Here is a 20,607-nt window from a genome sequence, read left to right as displayed (position 1 = left end):
TATATAAGAGATTTGGAAGTTTTTTGGCTTAATAAACTCTTTAATATTATTTTTAAAACTAAAAATATGTATGAGGAGTGGAGGAAGAATATTTTGGTCCCCATTTTTAAAAATAATAAAGGGGATGCACAAGAATGTACAAATTATAGAGAAATTAAGTTGATTTATCATACTTTATAATTACGTGAGAGGGTAATTGGACATAGGTTAAGATGTATTACAAAAATTTCTCATAATCAATTTGGATTATGCGGGGCAGGTCTACTCTGGAAGCTATACATTTATTGAGAGTTTGATGGAGAAGTTCAGATAGAATAAGAAGAATATACAGATGATATTTATTGATTTAGAAAAAGCTTACTATACGGTTCCAAGAGATATGCTTTGGAGAGTTGTAGAGAACAAAGGTGTTGATATGACTTATATTCAAGTCATTAAAAATATGTATACTAAAGTTGTTACTGTGTTCGAACAGAAGGAGGATTGACCAAATATTTTCCAATTTCAATTTTATTACATCAGGGATCTGCTTTAAGCCCACATCTTTTTGCTTTAGTTATAAATGCTCTTACTGGACATTTATAGGAGGATGTACATTGGTGTATGTTTTTTGCTGATGATATCCTTCTCGTGGATAAGACTAGAGAGAAAGCTCTGGAAAATTTTGAATTATGGCGACCTACAATGGAGTCTAAATGTCTTCGTTTGAGTCTAAGGGTCTATTTGGGGCAGCTGCAGCTTATTAAAAAGCAGTTGTGAACTGTTGAATAATAATCTGATGCTCAAAAAGTTGCGGTGATTATTATAATTTTTTTTTGTAAAGTCAAACCACAGTTAGAAAACTGCTGTCGCATCTAGCCAGGAGTGGTGGGAAAATGCAGATTTCAGCGGCAGCTTTTTGAAAAAACTGATAAAACGCAGTTTACTCAAATAGATAAAACTGCGGTGTGGTGCCACACCGCCGCCCCAAACGGACCCTAAATGTCTTCGTTTGAGTATAACTTGAATACATGTAATTTTAGTAACTTGTATGTTTTTCGCATTTCAAATACATGTATTTTTATTTGATGCATGTCTTCGTTTGAGTATACTCTTGAATACATGTAATGTAATTTTAGTAGCAGTAACTCTAGTGACAGAGTTGTAACTATGAGTGATCAAATTGTTAAAAGATGTGAACGCTTTAGATATCTCAGATCTATTGTTCAAAGTGATGGTGAGATAGATGGGGATGTAAATAGTAGAATTCAAGTTGGTTGGTTGAAGTGGGGGAATGCTTCGGGCCTATTGTGTGATAGATCGTTTAGACTGAAAGGAAAATTTCATAAGATGGTGGTGAGACCTTCAATGCTTTATGGCGCAAAATGTTAGCTTTTAAAAAAGAAGCATAAAACCAAGTTAAATGTTGTCGAGATGAGAATGCTTAGGTGGATGAGTGGTTTTATACTTAAGACACAAAATGCAAGATGAATATATCTATGATAGGGTTAGTGTAGCTCCAGTGGCAGACAAAATTAGAGATAGTCACCTTAGAAGGTTTGGTCACATTAAATGTCAACCTTCTAATGATCTAATTATGAGAGTAGATGTTTTTAAATTTGACTTATATTAAGAAAGATAAAGGTAGACTTAGAAAGACTTGAGCATATTGTATTTAAAATGATCTAAATTTATTAGAATTAAATGAAAATATGACACTCAATAGGACACGATGGTGAAAAAAGATTCATGCAGCAGCCTACCCCACTTTGTGGGATAAAGTTTTGTTATTGTTGTTGTTGTATATTCATTAATAAAATCATATAATGCTCATAAATCAGCTTATTAAAAATGTGATAAAAGCTCCATATAAAAAACTCTATACAAGGTTGAATATTAAAATCGGTTAAGCTTGATCCTTTGAATTCTATGTTATCTCCATGTTGTTAGGATAAAGTGCCATTATATGAGTGTTTAAGGGACAAAAATGAACTCCTAAGTTTGCAACCACTGGTCTTTGCGGCATGTTAAACATCCTTTTCTATAATGTAATTGCTTTAATTACAACAATGCAAAAAATAAACCTTGAAACAACTTCAACATTTGTTTAAAGTTTCAGCAAAACAGGGTGGTATTTATATTCATACAACACGATTCTTACATATTTACATATCTAACTCCAAAACTTCTATATTTACAAACATATCAATTTACAAACATCACTATAATTTACTTTTAAAGTAAAATTATAAATATATGCATACAGAAGCATTGTGTGGTATGTTAATTTCCAAAAAAAAAAAAAAATTAGCATAAGCTTTGCTACGATCAACCACAATTAACAACAGTTTGTGATGCGATCCACACTGTCGTCTGGATTTACATTGTCCGGACGTAATATTTTTTTTAATCGCACCGACTAAAATGACATGCATCAAATAAAAATATTCACAATAATTTATTCATTTATTAAGCGAATTAGCACCAACAAAACCCTGCTGATTCATAAAGAAGAAAATCAAAGTCATAATCTTCCATATAATCAGATAAACAAATTTTGGTAATATTCCAAGCACAAAAATTGAACAAAAAAAATATATATAAAAACAAAAAAATATTTATTTATAAGCACCTGTACTTATATAATCACATCGGCACTCTAGTCAGACACCACTTCAGCCTCCTGCGTTGGGACTTGTCAAGAATGACCAATAAGCCGATCTGCTGATTTGATAAGCCCATTGGGTACCTGATATGATAAAACAATAATAGCGTGCGGGCATTAGTTAAGATAATCGGCTACAAAATAGAACAAAAATTTAGTAAAAATGTTTATATACTTTATCCTTTGTGAGTTCTTCCTCCAAAAGAAAAATGATGCCACCCACTGAAAACAAATAAATAAATCAAAGGTTAGCATAACGATTGAGACATAGAATTCCAAAAATCTTCAAGAATAGGACAAAAACATAAACATTTAAGGCTTATTTGGATCAATTTTATTATTTATTTTTAATTTTGCCTTTATTTAAAAACACGTAACTTAGATCTTACCAAACATAAAAAAAAAAATGAAAATTTAATCCAACGCTTAGTTAAATCAAAATTTTCTCGTGTTTTGTGTGTTTTACGATGTAAATCTGGAATTAGTAAATCTCATTGCGAGGCGGATTTATTCCATTGGATTTGAAAATTTCTATTTAATGTAAATTTATGTTGCAGCCAAACACCGCCTCGTAAATCCAGATTTAGTAAATCCCATTGCGAGGTGGAGTTATTCGTCGGATTTGATAAACCTTATCTAACGTAAATCTAAGTAAGAGCCAAACACTGTCTAGTTAGACCATGGGAGGGATGTAGAAACTAGCCTTTCAGGAATTCCAATCCTAGTAATGTAGGAGGGAGGACTAGATAGTTCATTTAAAAATTAAAAAGAAGAGACAAATAAGACACAAATCAAGATATAACAAGATTTATGTGGAAAATTCATCAGAGAAGAGAAGAAGAAATCACTATATTGAAAAGAAAAAAGTTAGAAGTGGAGAGTGATGACTCTCATAGCTACATATAAGGCATTTGCAGTGCCCTAATAAGCCCGACCCTAAAAACATGAAGGTCATTAGCATTACGGATCCACAAAAAGTTTCCCATGAATTCCAGACTTTCTGATCTAAAGCCCCAATAGAATTTGGGTCACAGTTTACAACCCAGATGCACCTTTCTTGTCCAATTACTGTTTTGCATCATGCCAATAATTTGATGGGGCATTTACATACATAGCACAGAAGCTTTAAGTATTTACGCAGCTCACACCTAAACTTTCATATTTACACATATAGAACTCAAATTTTCATGCATAGCTTTAAAGCACCAAAGCGCTATGTATGAAAATATGAAGGTTTAAGAGTGAGACATGTTTGTGCTACTTATGTAAATTCCCCTAATTTTACTAGAAGAATGTTCTCTATCAAAAGCAAACTAAACTGAACGTTCAACCTTCATGTCTTCTATCTTAAACCAAGCTTCTATTTTTTTTTTTGCCATTGTGAGTGATCGGATCTTAGACTCCCTGCAGCAGGGCGATCGTCCCGATGGTTCTTTTCACAGTTAGCAGATAAGAAAGGGAGAACCAAAAAAATGCATTGCTACTCAGATCCAAACCAAATTGCATTTATTTTTGCACTCTCAAAAAAAATTGGCCAAGTTGCTTGTACATGTTAAACATAGCTGGCCATTGGGTTGTCAAAAAAACTCGCTGTTCGCGAATGGCTTGTGTTCAAATCATTAGTTGAGTAAGTGAGCCAAATACAAACAAATTTTTTAAACTCGAATTATAAACGAGGCTAACACGAACAACCCTCGATTGAGTTCGGCTGGTTTTAGCTCGAAATAAAAAAAATCAAATTGAAGATTCAAACAGTATTTCCAAGTTGGTATACTTCCGTGCATAGATTGATTGTAAATATATATGTTACCTAAATTAGAGATATGCTTTAATGGGTAAAAGATTTATAGTCCTAAATTTTAGCATTCCAGTTATGTAAAATTGTTATTTATAGCAACAATATTATATAATGAAAGATATAAATAAAAACCAAGAATTTGATTTGGTACCACTTATCAAAGCTTCTCCAAAAATCTGCACCAGATTTAGAAACCTCCTCCTACAGGAAGCCAAAAACCTACAGATCCTGAAAACTTTCACCAGATCTTGAAAAAATCCACCGTATTTTGAAAACTCCTCCTACAGGAAGCCGAAACCTAACACCATATGGCTTTTGAATCCTCTATTGCCAAACCATCAACCTCAATAATTCATAACCAATTTGAAAATTCTAGCTTCAATGCCTGAAACCTCCAGATCACAAAAAAAAATCCACCAAATTTTGAAACTTCCTCCTGCGGGAAGTCGAAACCTACCCATATGGCTTCCAAATCCTCTAATCTCAAAACATCAAACCCAGTAATCCATATCCAATATGAAAATTCACCGTAGATAACTGTGATATATGATCTCAAATACTAGACATGCAAATCTCAAGATGTGAGAAGCTCGAATATATTATAGGTAAAATTGATCCACCAAGGAAAACAGATGCTTACTTATGCAAAGTGGTTTGCATAAAATCAAAAGGACAAGGGTTGGTTACTGATCTCCATGTTGTCAGAGACAATAAAGCGTTACATTTGATTGCGTACTGCATGGAAAATTTGGATCCCTTTTGCAATATAATTTTATGGTGGCTCATATGAGACACAATACTTTGTACTGAAGTAGAGTCCTTCACCAAACAAGTTGCTCGGCCTCAATCAACTTATTACGGCGAGCTTGTAGAAATTTTCTAAGAAATAGATTATTCTGACAAAGTTATCACGAAGGAACCTGATGATATTGTCACCTATAAGAGATTTGTTGCATGGTTGAGAGTCCGCATCTTCCTTAGTAATATGGAGGCAGATTCAAACATATTAGACGTAGGGTTCTTCGAAATGGCCCTTCGATGGACCTCGATGACACCTACGTGCATGTTCATCGAGCTGCTATGCGTCGAGCTTCCTTAAATTTTGAACACGATAATCCCGAGTCATCTACTCTAGTGGCTCAATGCTCTAATCCCAAGCCTCGACAATCTGCTAAAAAGACTGAATTTAACCAAGCACGATTTCGAAAGGGAAGTTATGAAATAAGTGTTGCCAAACGTTTGTTCTCTTGTTGTGGTTATTGGCTTGCCCCCAAACAAATCTTTGCACTCATTTTACATATTTAAAAGTATTGTCCCCAAAGTTGTTTTCTCAGTTTAATACTTTAGATTTCAAATGTAGAATTTGTGAACATGCAAAAAAAGTCATAATGCATCATTCCATTGAGTATGAATAAATGTCTAGTATAGGGGCCAGCAAAAAACTCTTACTTGAATGTTTCTTGTTGATTTGTCTCGTTTATTAATGATCACACATGTATGACTTGAGTTTGTATGAAGAAATCAAAGAATGAAGTTAGCTCCTTCTTTCAGAAATTTTATACGATGATCATCACTCAATACCAATCTCACATACAAGTTCTTCGAACTGATAATGGTGGAGAATTTGTTAATCAAAACCTGAAGAAGTATTTGCAGGAACATGACATCTCTTGAAATGACTTGCTCTTATTGCCCTCAGCAAAATGGGGTTGTGGAGCACAAGAATCGCCACCTACTTGAAGTTGTACTAGCCTCTTTGTTTGGAGCTCACATGTCTACTAGTTACTGGGTCGAAGCGCTCAATGTTGCGGCTTACCACATTAGCCGTGTACCCTCTAGCTTGCTGGATATTTAGATTTCCTTTGACGTTCTCCATTAAATTGTAACTTCTCCAACAATTTTGAATTTATCACCTATTTTTTTGGCCTAACTATTGTGTTTTCAAGGTTAATCGAACTCGGACTACAATTAGCTGTGGTACTAGAAGGAAGTTATATTATCTGGATTTGAAGCCTACCATCAGTTGGCTCAAGCTCATTCAACGGATCATATCGACAAGTCCTTTGATGTTTGGTTATGGAACAGGCACTTAGGCCATACTTCTTTTAGATATTTAAATATTGCTCCCAATGTTGCTTTCTTATTTAAATACTTCATATTGCAAATATAATATTTGTAAACTTTCAAAAATCCATTGTGAATCATTCCATTGAGCATGGATAAACATCCAATACTTTTATGTCAATTCACTTTGATGTATGGAGTCAAACCAAAAACCTTCCTTGAATAGTTCTCATTGGTTTGTCTCATTTATTGATAATCGCACACATATAACTTGGGTTTGTTTCACAAAATAAAAGAAAGAGGTTAGCTCATTGTTTCAGAAATTTTATAAGATGATTGTCACTCAATACTAATCTTACATACATATTTTTCACACTGATAATGGTCAATATTTTATTAATCAGAACCTGAAAAAATATTTGCAGAAACATGACATATCTTACCAAACAACTTGTTTTTATTGCCCTCAGTAAAATGGGGTTGTGGAGGGCAAGTATCACCACGTACTTGAAGTCGTATGAGCCTTTTTGCTTGGAGCTCACATGTCCACTAGTTACTGGGGTGAAGCACTTAATAATGCGGCTTACCTCATAAATCATGTAACCTCTAGCCCACTAAATTTTCAAATCCCCTTTTGAAGTTTTTCATTCAATTGTAACGGCTCCTACAACTTTGAATTTATTGTCGAGTGTGTGGCATTTGTGCATCTCCCTAAGTCATTGTGTGATAAGTTGGAACCACGAACCCTGCAGCTTGTCTTTGTTGGATATGTATCACTTCAGAAAAGCTATCACTATTATCATCCCCATCATGAAAAATGTTTGTCACCCTTGATGTTGTCTTTCCTAGAAATGACATGTACTATATCGTTCACTAGTCCTCAATTCAAGAGGAAAGACGAAATGAATTGCAAACACTAAATTTAAATCCTTCTTTAGATCATTTGAATATAAGTGGTGAATTGTTGGATAAAGGTGAGAAAACTGTGCAACAAGAGCAACCTAATTTCGACCAATCGGATGTTAGTTTGAATGAGTAAAATAATTAGAATTAAATGGAAGCGACTCCATTTAAGTACTATCTAACCAATTGTTTTTTAGGTTGATTGTTTTCCCGAACTCCAAATACATTATGAATCTCAATTCCTTCCAAAAATACAACATAACCATGCCATTAGAGATAATTCTCAACATATTATCAGTTTAAATGCTAAGTATCCCGTAAAATACTATGTATCCTACTATAGACTATAAAAAAAAGTAAGCCATTTTTGCAATAAATTATTTATTGCATCTATTACTCCTAACATCTAAGAAGCACTGAGAAATCCTAGATAAAAGGGAATTATGAATGAAGAACTAAAATCACTTCAAAAGAACTCGATTCAAAAAGTTATTTAGTTGCCTAAAGCTAAAGAAAAAAAAAAAAACTCGTTTAATGTAGGTGGGTTTTCACAATTGAACACAGTGCAAGTGAGACTATTGATGATTGAAAGCTAGACTAATTGTAAAGGGGTATACTCAAACTTATAGAAATGCCTACATTGAGGCATTCACAACAATAGCAAAAATCAATATTGTTCATATTCTCATATCTTTGGCGGTGAAGCTTGACTAGCCATTTCACCAATTTGATGTGAAAAATATATTTTTGCATTGAGACCTTCAAGAAGAAGTATACATGAAGTTACCCCCTGAATATAACATGCAATGTAAAAAACATGTATGCAGATTAAAAAATGTTCTATATGGTTTGAAACAATCTCCAAGAGCATGACTTATAAGGTTTACGAAGTTAATGAAAAGTATTTGATGCTAGCAGAGTAACTGTCTTTGAGTCAATTTCTGCATTATTTAAGCGAATAACATACAAGTGCAGTTACTAGCATTTTGTGATACCAAGGAAAGCGATTATGATTAAAAAGAGGAATAATCTAAATGTATAAAGATATACTGATGCAAATTGAGCTGAAACAATCTAAGGTAGACGGTCTACAGCAAAAAATTTCACTTTTATAAAAGAAAATTTGGTCAATTGGTGAAGCAATAAATAAGTTAAAGTCACTTTATCTAGTGTTGAACCTTAGTTCAAAGAAATAACTAAGGCAATATGTGATATATTATAGATCTATAATTTATTAGAATATTTAAATATTAAACAAAAAAAATCCAATGAAGTTATATTGTGATAGCAAAACAACATGTGATATTGCTGACAACCAAATTCAACATAATCGAAACAAATATGCAGAAGTTGATAGATATTTCATCAAGAAAAAAATAAAAGCAAGGATCATTGAAACACATCGTCTCATCTCAAAAACAACTTGACCTCTTTACCAAAGTCATATCATGTCGAGTTTTCCATGAAGATTTCAACAGATTAGAAATGATCGACATCTAAGAACCAACTTGAGGAGTGTTGAAGTTTCTAGAAGTATTTCCAAGTTAGTATACTTTAGATATAGATTAGATTTGATTATAAAAATATATGTTTCCTAAATTAGATATATGTCTAATGGCTAAAAGATTTATAGTCATAATATTTAGTATTTCAATTATGTATAGTGGTTATTTATAGCCAAAATATTGTAAAATGAAATGTACGAGTCAAAAAAGTCAAATTCTTGATTTTCATTCATACCTTTTACCTTACAATGTGACTATTAATAACCCCTATTGATAATTGGAATGCTAAAATTTAGGATTATAATTTTTTTAATCTTTAATAGTATAACCCTAATTTAGGAAACACATATATTTACAATCAATCTATATACAATACTATACCGATTTGGAAATACTTCTAGAATCTTCAACAATCCCACATAAGTTGGTGTGCAGATGTTGCTCATTCCCAATTTGTTGAGACAATCATGATAAACTCAACTTGATACAAGCTTGGCGAGTAGGCCAGTGAGTTGGTCTTGAGATGAGACATGGAGAGTTTTAATGATCATTGCTTTTAGTGTCTTCTTGATAAAATGTCTATCAACTTCCACATGTTTTGGTTCGATCTTGTTTAATTAGGTTGTAGGCAATATCACAAGCTATCTTATTAACATAATATAACTTCATTGGTTGTCCTTTTTAATACTCATATCTCCTAATAAATTATGGATCTATAATAATTCGCATATTGCATTAGTCATTACTCTGAACTTAGATTCAGTGCTGGATAAAGCAACTATAGCTTGTTGCTTGTTTCGCCAAGTGATCAAATTTTCTCCCACAAAAGTGATATATCTTATTATAAACCGCTTATCTTGGATTGATCAAACACAATATACATCAGTGCATTCTTGGACATCTAGATTATTCTCCTTTTCAAACATAATCCCTTTCCCTGCTAATGACTTTAAGTATCGCAAAATGCGAATAACTCCAATCATTTAATCTTTGCTTGGGGAATGCACAAATTGGCTCACGAAACTTGATGCATATGCCATGTCCGGCCAAGCATGTGCAAGATATATTAATCTCCCAAATAATCTTTGATACACTCCTTATTTTTCGATACTTGATCCGAATATATGTCTAGCTACAAATATTCTTCCAAAGGAGTGCTAGTTGGACTACATGCCATCATAGCAGTCTCACTCAGTAAATTTAAGGCACATTTTTGTTGCGATAGAAAAGCGCCTTCTTTTGATCTTAACACTTCAATACCAAGGAAATATTTTAATGAACCAAGGCCCTCCATATTGTCGGGCTACATGACACTGTTGCGCTTCTTTCTTTTCAACCATTTGTTGTAACAATCATATTATCAACATACACAAAGAGACAAGTAATCATTCTTTTATTATGCTTAACAAAAAGAGTATGATCTAAGTTACTTTGCTTATATCCAAAAGTTTTCATTGGCTTTGTAAACCTTTTAAACCATGCTCTCGGGGATTACTTCAAATCATATAGTCTTTTTTAATCTGCAAATATGTTTTCCACATTATGGCTGCATGCTATATCAAGGGGACAACTTTATGTATACTTCTTCTTGAATGTCATCATCCAAAAAGACAATGTTCACATCAAACCAGTGCAATGGTCATTCATGATTCACGCCAAGGATATGAGAATACGGACAACATTAATTTTTGCTACTGGTGTGAATGTCTCCATATAGTCAATTCCATAGCCCTGAGTGTACCATTTTGTAACTAGTCTAGCTTTGCATCGTTCAACGGTTTCATCTTCCTTGTGTTTAATTGTGAAAACTCACCTTCATCAAATGAGTTTCTTTCCTTCAGGCAGCTCCCGAAGTTGAGTTCTTCTAAAGAGAATTTATTTTTCCATTTATGGCTTCCCTCCACCTAGGATCCCCCAGTGCTTCTTGCATGTTAATAGAAATAGATACAACAGATAATTGATTCATAAATGACTCATCTCTTTTGACAGTCAATGATAGGATAAATAATTGTTAATGAATTAATAACAGGTTCATATTTAACTCAAAGTATACCTCTAGTGGCTCGATTAGGTATTACCTTTGGAAGAAATTGAGATACATAATGTACCTAAGGTTGCACTTAGGGTCCGGGAAAGGAATCAACCTCATAAAACAATTGATTACATAGTACTTGAAGTGAAGTCATTTCCATCTATTTTTGATTAGTTTCCTCTTTCAAACTAACATCCGATTGGTCGAAAGTAGGTCACTCACACAACACAGTTTCCTCCTCACTTTTATCCAATAATTCACCGCTTGTATTTGAATGATTCAAAGAAGGATTTAGATTTAAAGTTTGCAATTCATTTCGTCTTTACCCTTGAATTAAAGACTCGGGAATAATATAGTACATGTCATTTTCATGAAAGACAACATCAAGGGTGATATACATTTTACGTGATGGGGGATGATAGCAACGATAGCCTTTCTGAAGTGAGGCATATCCTACAAAGACACATCGTAGGGTTTGTGATTTCAACTTATCACGCAATGACTTAGAAAGAAAGACGCACAAATTTCACGCACTCAAAAATTTTAAGTGATAAATTTGGAGTTTTAAGAGCGGTTAGATTGAATGAAGAACTTCAAAAAGAGTCTAAAAATTTAGACAGTTATATGATACATGGTTAATGAGTTAATTCGCAACACTGAGCAATTCACCCCAGTAATTAGTGTACATGTGAGCTTCAAACAAAGAAGTTTGTAAAACTTCAAATAGGTGGTGATTCTTGCACTCTGCAACTCTATTTTGCTGAGGGGAATAAGAACAAATTGTTTTGTGAGATATGTCATGTTCTTGCAAGTACTTCTTCAGGTCCTGATTAATAAATTCTCCATCATTATTAGTGTGAAAAACTTGTAACGTATTGAATGGAGATAATCTTAGAATTTGTTTGATAAGTGACAATGTCATTGGGATCATTCATGATAACTTTATCATGATAATCTAAGGGCCGGTTTGGGGCAGTTGAAGTTATTCGAAGAAGCGGCTGTGAAACTACTGTTAAAAAAAACTATTATTTAAAAAGCTGCGTTGGCTTACAATTTTTTTGTCAAAAAAACAGACGGCGGTTTTCTAGCAGTCACAGCACTTAGCCAAATTAGGTTGTAAAATGTTGTTTTTTTTTAAAGTAGGCAAAAAGATGCCGCCACGTTACTGACCCAAATGCACCCTAAATCTTGGAAAATTTTGACAAGCTTATCATAATAAGCTGATAGAGGTCAACCAGCTTGTTTGGTGGTGAAGGCATGATGAATCAGTGCAAAGAGTTGTCTCTCCAATACATCATAGAATACTTCGACAAGAGCACTCCAGATTTCCCTTGTGGTATGCAGTCGGAGATAACACTCCATTGTCTCTAGCGATATGGAGGTCAGTAGCGACACTTTTACCTTTTAATTTTCTGTATATCACTTCACATGTGTAGCATCTATTTCCTTCGGTGGATCAATTTTACCCATAATATATTTGAGGCTGTCACGTCCTGAAATATGCATCTCTAATATTTGGGACCATACATCAAATTTACCTTCAGTGATGACAACTTGGGCATTCAAACTAGATTTTCAAATTGAATATGGATTATTGGGGTTGATGGTTCAAAAGTAGACAATTCAGAAGCTGTATGGTGGTAGGTATTGGCTTTATGAAAGAAGAGGTTTCGAAAGCTGGTGGAGGATTTCGGGATCTAGTGGAGGTTTTCAAGATCTAGAGATTTTGGTTTCCTGCAGGAGGAGGATTCAAAATTTATGAGAGGTTTGCAAAACGTCAAATTTTTAGTTTTCATTCATACATTTCATCTTACAATATTGTAGCTATAAATAACCACTATATACAATTGGAATGCTGATGACTGCAAATCTTTTAGTCATTGGAGCATATATCTAATTTAGAAAATATATGCAATCAACCTATATATAGAAGTATTTTTTTTTAAGTATACCAACTTAGAATTACTTCTAAATCTTCAATAAATTATATATATACATCTAAGTCTAAATCCCTACGACTTGTGGGATCATGTGGTTCTACGTTTTTTATTGCATAAGAATGATGCAATTTCAAATCTAAAAACCTATATCTATTTTTCTAACTAATTTAAACGAGTCGATTTCGAGCCGAACACGAGCAAGAATATATAAATTGAGTCAAGCATGAACACACCGTTTACGAGCAATTTTGAACATAAGCCAATTTTGAATAAAATTAATTTCAAACGAGATAAGCATGAGTCAAGTCCAATGTCACTCAAACTCGACTTGTTTATATCTTGGATTAGCCTTACAATGATAATAAATCAATCCTAACAAGAACGAATGATAAATCCTAGCTTAAACAGTTGTAGCAAATTCAATTTTTTTTTAAAAAAATCTAACACAACATAAGGTTTTCCAAACAAATACCTGAATTTAAATGCTATTTATGTACAACAAAAAATGCAAATGTGTCTCAATCACCGTTGTATGTGTGTAAATATGGAAGTATAAGTATGAGATAAGTGAATACATAAGAAATGTGTGTTGAAAAATTTAGGGTAAAAAAACGAGAACTGACACAAATTCAAAAGAAAACATAGAGATTTAACGATGTTCGACAAAGATGCCTACATCCTCGGGAGCAGATCATCGACTTTATTTCAATTTCAGAAAAAGAGTATAGAATGCACCTTCTACAATACACACATATATATAGCCCTGGTGTACAATATGTAATTACAAAATTAACTTTGTACTGTACCGTAGAGGCGTTGCCCCCGCACCCTCAACCCACATAACGTAACTCCCCCAATTAGACAGATGCTTCCGCTCCACTCTGCTCGCGAGCTCCGCTCCGTTGACTAACTCCATTCCACTCCAGCATCTGCCCCTTATTTGGTATATGAGTCATATCTAACAGTGTGCTATGTACGTAAATGCCTCGATTTAGTAAGAAATGACAGGGATCTCGAGACAACTTTAAGTAAGAAACATTCAAACTTCGATTAAAAGTCGTCCAAAATTCAGATTTCAGCAAAAATACAAAAAAACTAACCAGTTCGATGAGACAGACCCAATGATACCAAAATTGGTCTAATCCAAGTCAAATCAAGCTTCGATCAAGCCATTAAACTGTTTTTGAAACCTTTTCAAACATATTTGAAAGATCAAATAGATATGGAATCTAACGAGCTTATACTCAAATCAAGCGTCTCGATGAGACAAATCCAACGAGCTTAAAATCGCTCAATGCTGACATCATTAAGACATTTAAATGTCCATCAAATGCCTTCTAATCGAGGGCTCGGAACCATCCGATCAGGATAGTTCATATTCTTTCATTAATTACAAACGAAACTCAATTAATAGAGTTTTACTCCTATATTGAGATGAGGATAGAGGTTTTAAAGCCTGAAGAAAACTAAAGCTTAGAGAACGAATTGAAGTTACCTCATATTCCTGCAACCGCCGATTACCACCAACCACCGTCAACCAACACTCGTCCGTCGTCGTCGATTACCATCAGACGCCACCCACTCCTTGCGACAAAGCACCGCATTAAGTAACAACTGACGTCACGGAGTCACAAAACAACCTGCGAAACGGCACATCATCCTGAACATCGAGCTAACTTCAAAGACAGTGTAATAATGTATCCCAAAGACGGTGCAACAACACATCTCAAAGATGGGGAAACAACGCTCTGACCTTTACAACCTACAAAAGTAATTACAACTCACTATTATATCCTATGTGGTCTACATTTCGTAGAACTCCTTACTTCGGCCCTCGTGGCCTACGAATGTTAATGATACTCATCATTACAGCTTACGTGACCACCCATGGACTACGTGGTCCACAGCTCATGCAGCTCCTAACTACGGCCCTTGCAGCCCACAGACGTCATCGCGGCTCGCCACTATGACCTATATGACCTACGTGATCCACAGCTCTCCTACAACTCCATACTACGACCTCTATAGTCAACTGATACTTTTGAAACAACCATCTACAGCTCACCTGACCAACTAATGTCAAGTTTATCAACTGACTTATACGACAAGCTTTCGCTACAACCACCATCTACAACACTCGCGATGGACTAAAACCTCCGCGACAATCGACTACTGTTGTCGCTAAGAACTACAATCAGATTACGAATATACAATTTTATATTTCAATTTTTCTAATTCAAGAAATTGTAGACATGTGTACTCACCATTCACAACAGATTATTTCAACTAAACTAGACTCCATGATTTTTTTCACTTTCAAGTGTATTTCACGTAAAAAAATTGAGGCGTCTCCTCCTGCTCATTTCTCTTTAATTATCTACTTGTGTGCTGATTTGTTTTGCAATGCAAAGAAGATAAATAATCATTACTTTACCGCTATGAATCTTCCAGCATGCATCAAAGAACATGAAATGAAAATGACAAAAGAAAGGCAGCTTAGTCACAAATTACCTTAAAAACAGACATTACAGAGAAACTCCTTACAAAGCAAGGCTTCTTCACAACCCTCGTCTCTGGCACCACCTCCTTACACAACTGTTGAGCAATCTCTTTAAGCAAAATCCTCTGCGCCTTATCTGTTCCCATGGTCATGATAGCATGTCTCATAGACTCCCTGTCCGCCTCTAATGCCTGCAGCCTCATATAGAGCCTCTGAATCTCTCCATCATCCACTGTTTTATTACCCGAATCCCTCCTGCTCAAAAACTCCCTCGGCGTGCTCATATCTGCACCATCACGCATCGCATCCAAGCAGTGCACGGCATCAATAGTATACACTCGGTCGCTCACGTCATCCTTTCCACCAGCACATGTATCAGAAGCACGATCTGTCATGGAAGGAAAATCACTGCTTCCAAACTCCTGTTGGAATGATGGTGAGCCGCAGCTGTCATTAGAAAGTCGGCGTTGAGGCCGCTGAGCGCAGCTCGGGGACTGACCTTTTCCGATTACACCCTTTTCCACTACAAAACTTGGCATGCGCCGAATGGGACTCCGGGGCGTATCGCCGGCCACATATTTGAGATCGAGATCAGCGGCGTTTGGCCTGAAATCTGCCATTTCACAGCGAAGAGAATGATATGCATTGCTATCTCCCACAGCGGCTGTTGAGGTGGTTGCAGCGGGGACATCTGCAGGGGGATTCGGTTCAGCTGGGACGGGATTGATGCCAAAGGAAAGAAGGCGGTGATGGTAAGCCTGGAGTTCGCATGACAGGGATTGCACAGTTTGGTCTCGCCTAAAAATTAGATCCTCAAGCAGAGCGATTTCTTCCTGATCATGAGACATTTTCTCCTCGGCGAGAAGTTTGAACTGACGGGCCTCCATCTGGGCCTCTGCTTTCTCTCGTTGGAGGCGAAGAATCATCGACATAGCCTCGGATGCAGCAGTAGAAGCTGCAGCCCTCTCCTCCTCGAGCTCCGAATAGAGCCCCTGAATGGATTGCTGCTGGCTTGAGACTGCCTCCCGAAGAGCAGCCGCTTCTATCTCGATCTCGACGCGTGCCACGTCTTCCGGAACATCGCCCTCCATCTGCTCAAGCTTGCGCTTTAAGGTTCTGGGAAAGAGGGAATAAGGTTGAGATCCGGAACCGCAGTAAGGGCAGGAGCAAGAACAGCTGCATGGCTGAAAATTAACGCCACCGCCACCTCCGCCGTCGCGGATGACCTCCACATCCATGAACGAGCTGGAGACAGCAACAGAAGCATTAAACCGATTATTGCGCTGGAAACTCCATAATAGCCCCTCTTCCTTTGACTTCACCTTCTCCTCTGCCTCGTTATGCTGATAATAGATTAGGTGCAGGAAGGGTAAGGAAGAGAAGCGACAGCGATAGCCGTTTAAACGGAATTCGAGGTGGGAGGGATGGAGGGAGACAGGATGGTTTGAAACCCTAAAAAAGATTTTTTTATTTTTTTCAATTTTTTTGCGTCCTCTAAATTACAGAGAAGACAAAGAGAAAAGTGGAGAGAGAAAGGCGGGAGGGGATGGATGGCGATTGCCGAGGGGACGTGGCGCGACCGGCACAAGCGCTTGGACTTTAATTCTTTTAGCACTTACACATCTCATAATTCACATATTTTTTTTCATTTTTGGTACTTAATTTTAATTTATACATTTATAAAATTATAACTTTTATATTATTTAAAATATTTTTATTACTATGATCCCATGAAATAGAGTTAGATTTTAGGGTGGAGAAAGAGAGGGAGAGAGAGAACAAGTGAATAAGGGTGCAAATAGGAGTGGTCCCGGGACTCGGCAACCCTTTTTATCATGCACAAGTTTAAGTTATAAGTGACTAAGAATAAGAGCAAACTACCTATAAAAGATCATCTATTTATAGAGAAAAGAGAAGGAAGAAGATATTACATTTATATTCTTGTTATAAAGGGGTCATGAAGGGTATGTTGCTCTTTTTCCTGCTCAAATCGGTCTTGATGTTTCTTTCTTGTTGTTAGATTCGCCGGCGCAGGTGTTGGTGACCGAGAGACAAATAAAATATCGAAGTTTAGGCATTAGTTATGTAAAGATAAATACATTATTTATTTAATTGTATTTAATATATAAGAATTGAGTGGTATGTATGTAAATTTTTGTTTTCAAGGGTTGGGTGGTCGGTTGAAGCAGTGAGGCGACCGATCGGGGGAGATGGCGGGCCGGTGGGCCGAGGTGGCTGGCCATCAAGATCTGGGTGTAGTTTATGTAAATCTTCCATTTTTAAGAAGCGGTGAGCAAGAGGGGGAGAAGGTCGACCAGACAGCCAGTTGCTCGGTGAGGTGGCTGGCCAAAGGGTGACCAACAGGATTAAGGTATTGTTTATGTAGATATTTCATTTTTAAAGAGTTGGTCGGCCGGAGTGACAAGACAACCGAACAACCAATTCTGGCATAAGGGGAGATGACCGGCCACCCGACGGACGAGGTGACTGGTCAATGAGCGGCCACGCGGCGGAAGAGGTGCTGGTCAGAAGGTAGTCTACAAGACTTGATAAACCTGCTGCTTGAGATGTGAAATTTATGTAAACTTCTCTGTTTTTAAGATTTGGTCTATGGGGCGGCCGACTAAGGTGGTCTGGCGGGTGGTCTTTCGTATCGCTGGCCTGAGTGATCGGTCCTGCAGGACAATAGTTGTTGGCGCGTCTCCGGTGGCAGCGTTCTTCCGACTCGGTGACGTCGTATTTTTGGGCTATACAATAATTATTTTAAAAAAGGAAATACATTTTTTTTCAAAAAAAAATAAAATGCTATGAATATTGATGTGAGTTAGAAGATTTGCGACGATAGAGTAATGAATTATTGTCTTGGTGTTGTACGAGAATCTGACACACACTCAAATAAAAAAAATTAATCATTAAAAACTTCATAAGTTATTACGTGGAAAACTAAAAGACTAGAAAAACCCAAGATGTTTGACCCAACTAGTATAATTCACTATGAATTAACCCAAGTCCTTGTTCTACATGCAAGAGAGGACTGCACGGTTTCACAAATATATCATCTTTGCTGCATAATAATCAGGGGTGATTCTAATTTCTAACCGTTGCTACAAATCCAACATCCCATCTTTGAAGTGTGTTGGTACTTGGTGTTCAGGATGGTGTGCTGCTCTTTCGTATGTTTTGTTGTTCTGCAACTTATGCTTAGATGTCACAGAACATGGTATGATTCAACACGATGGTGGTTAGCGGTGGTCAGGGGTTGCATGAGCAGAAATCGTTTGTTGGGTCGTCGATGTAAATATTGGATTTTAGCTCCCTCTTCTCCAGACTTTGGTCTTCCTCTATCTCAGGATCTAGTCCTTCTCAAGAGGGGGGTAGTACTTTATTAATAGATATTATATGGTAAATAAAGAATAATCTGACCCATCAAATGCCCTAGAGACGTTTCCTCTATCAAATAATGTTTTATAGACATTTAAGTATTTTAATAATATCATATTTGAGTGATTTTGAGCTCGTTAGATTCGTATTGTCAATACGCTCGATTTGATTGCAAGTGTATCATATTCGTAATCAATTTGACCTCGAGAGTTGTGTATGTGTATCAGAGTGTGTGTGAATTTTTAAATTGTAACTCCAATTATAAGGTAACAATAAATTTCATTTTTTGGTTAAATTAACAAATTATTATGAATGATTGAAATGATTAATTCAATATTAAATTAATTTTTAAGAAGTGGGAAATAAATTTAATTATTCGAATGTAATTGCAGCGTTTGTAAGTGACAATCATCTTGATATGTCCAAATCATATCATTAATAATGAATAGTTAAAATACACGTATATATATGACGGAACTAATAAAATATTATACTAATATCATATCTTCCTAAATTAAAATGTGATATTATCACATGCATTTAAAATATTATGAAATTCGAAATAATAATTGATGTTCAAATATTTAAGAATTATTTTAATTAAATAGTTTATTATAATAGTGATAGATGCAGTTCATTTAAAATATAGCCGGAATATCATCTAGAAAAGTAGAAGTATGAATTTTAAAGTCCTGAATACTTAATCTTAAAATTTCATTATCTTAAATATTTTTTTTTGTAACAAATTTAGAATTTTAAATCAAAGAGCCTACGGTGCATTTGTGATTCCCAGACAATCTACAGAAAAAAATGAAATCCATTTTACACATGCAAGCATGTAATAGAAAACAAGTTTTATCAAAATAATAAGAAAATGTCGATGTTGTTGGATCGACAACAAATCCTATAAAAGAAAAAGAGTGGTTTGACTCTGCATGTACATGCCCCGTTCTAAATTTACATATCAATATCAAATGTAAAATTAAGATACATGACACGAGTATCTGCTCCTGGTTTCCCGTTATGTGGTTCTCGCTCCAAAACGACTCGGAACTCATTCTAATATCTTACTTATGTTACAGGACTTTCATAAAGACTCTGAAAGTACAACTGGAAATAATAGAAAGACTCGACCGCACGAAAATATGTTAAAATAGAAAACTATATACATGCAGCGCGTCTGGTCATGCCTGGTGATGGAGCTAAGTAGCACCTGCAATCAAAAGTTAGTATGTAAATTATCACATGCTCTCCTTTTTTATTGTACGTGCGTGTATATATAAGACATGGCTCCCCGCAGAAGACCGATCAAATATACTACCATGCATAACAAAAATCGGCACACACAAGCACACTCAAGCACACCAAAAGCATAAAAGTGACGCTTGGCTAGAACAAACATGCCAACAAAGAACTGTAGCCAGAGGCGTCGAAAATACTACATAACATCCTAGTCCTAGCCTAGCACAACATCCACCAAGAAGTGTCTCAATCAATATCTAAGTGCATAGGCTAAAGTCTCCGGTTATCGTTTGACTTTGATGGGGTCGTCACACCGACCCCGTCCTAAAGATCCAAGAAATCTAAAACACGTCACAAAAAATGGGCGATATTTTTAAAAGATGTGGCCTCACATATGTCCTAAAATATATGTAATTTTAAATAAATGCATAATACTTATAATGACAAAAAAAAATCATTTTTATATTTTAAAATAATAGACCGCTAATAACAAATCCGGAGCAATTACGTACTTTAGAGTCCTTGAATCTTTAGCACAGTCATACAAATTGTTACCTGTAATACAAAACTCACATTGCTCGCAAGCATTGCTCATCGA

General features: G+C 35.6%; 1 protein-coding gene across 1 annotated transcript; it reads right to left on the bottom strand.

The window, feature by feature from the left end:
* Positions 1 to 2,613: 2,613 nt before the first annotated feature.
* On the bottom strand, positions 2,614 to 16,883 carry LOC110028788 (myosin-binding protein 7). Its single transcript, XM_020730776.1, has 3 exons — positions 15,398 to 16,883; positions 2,820 to 2,866; positions 2,614 to 2,728 (listed from the first exon to the last, which is right to left on the bottom strand). The coding sequence occupies exons 1-3, from the start codon at positions 16,622 to 16,624 to the stop codon at positions 2,626 to 2,628; spliced, it is 1,377 nt and encodes a 458-aa protein (XP_020586435.1). The 5' UTR covers positions 16,625 to 16,883; the 3' UTR covers positions 2,614 to 2,625.
* Between the last annotated feature and the right edge of the window lie 3,724 nt (positions 16,884 to 20,607).

The sequence above is a fragment of the Phalaenopsis equestris genome, unplaced genomic scaffold, assembly GCF_001263595.1.
Source record: "Phalaenopsis equestris unplaced genomic scaffold, ASM126359v1 Scaffold000531, whole genome shotgun sequence".
Lineage (NCBI taxonomy): Eukaryota > Viridiplantae > Streptophyta > Magnoliopsida > Asparagales > Orchidaceae > Phalaenopsis > Phalaenopsis equestris.
The sequence above is the reverse complement of the archived record's forward strand: the minus strand, read 5'-3'. Positions and strand labels throughout refer to the sequence as shown.

Bases quoted from the DNA above. Each gene is read 5' to 3' on its own strand.
- LOC110028788 (XM_020730776.1), bottom strand. From the start codon at position 16,624: ATGGATGTGGAGGTCATCCGCGACGGCGGAGGTGGCGGTGGCGTTAAT. The intron at 2,867-15,397 runs GTAATTTGTGAC...ATTTGTTTTCAG, and splicing joins CTGTAATGTCTGTTTTTAAG to TGGGTGGCATCATTTTTCTT. The intron at 2,729-2,819 runs GTATATAAACAT...TTATCATATCAG, and splicing joins AAGAACTCACAAAGGATAAA to GTACCCAATGGGCTTATCAA.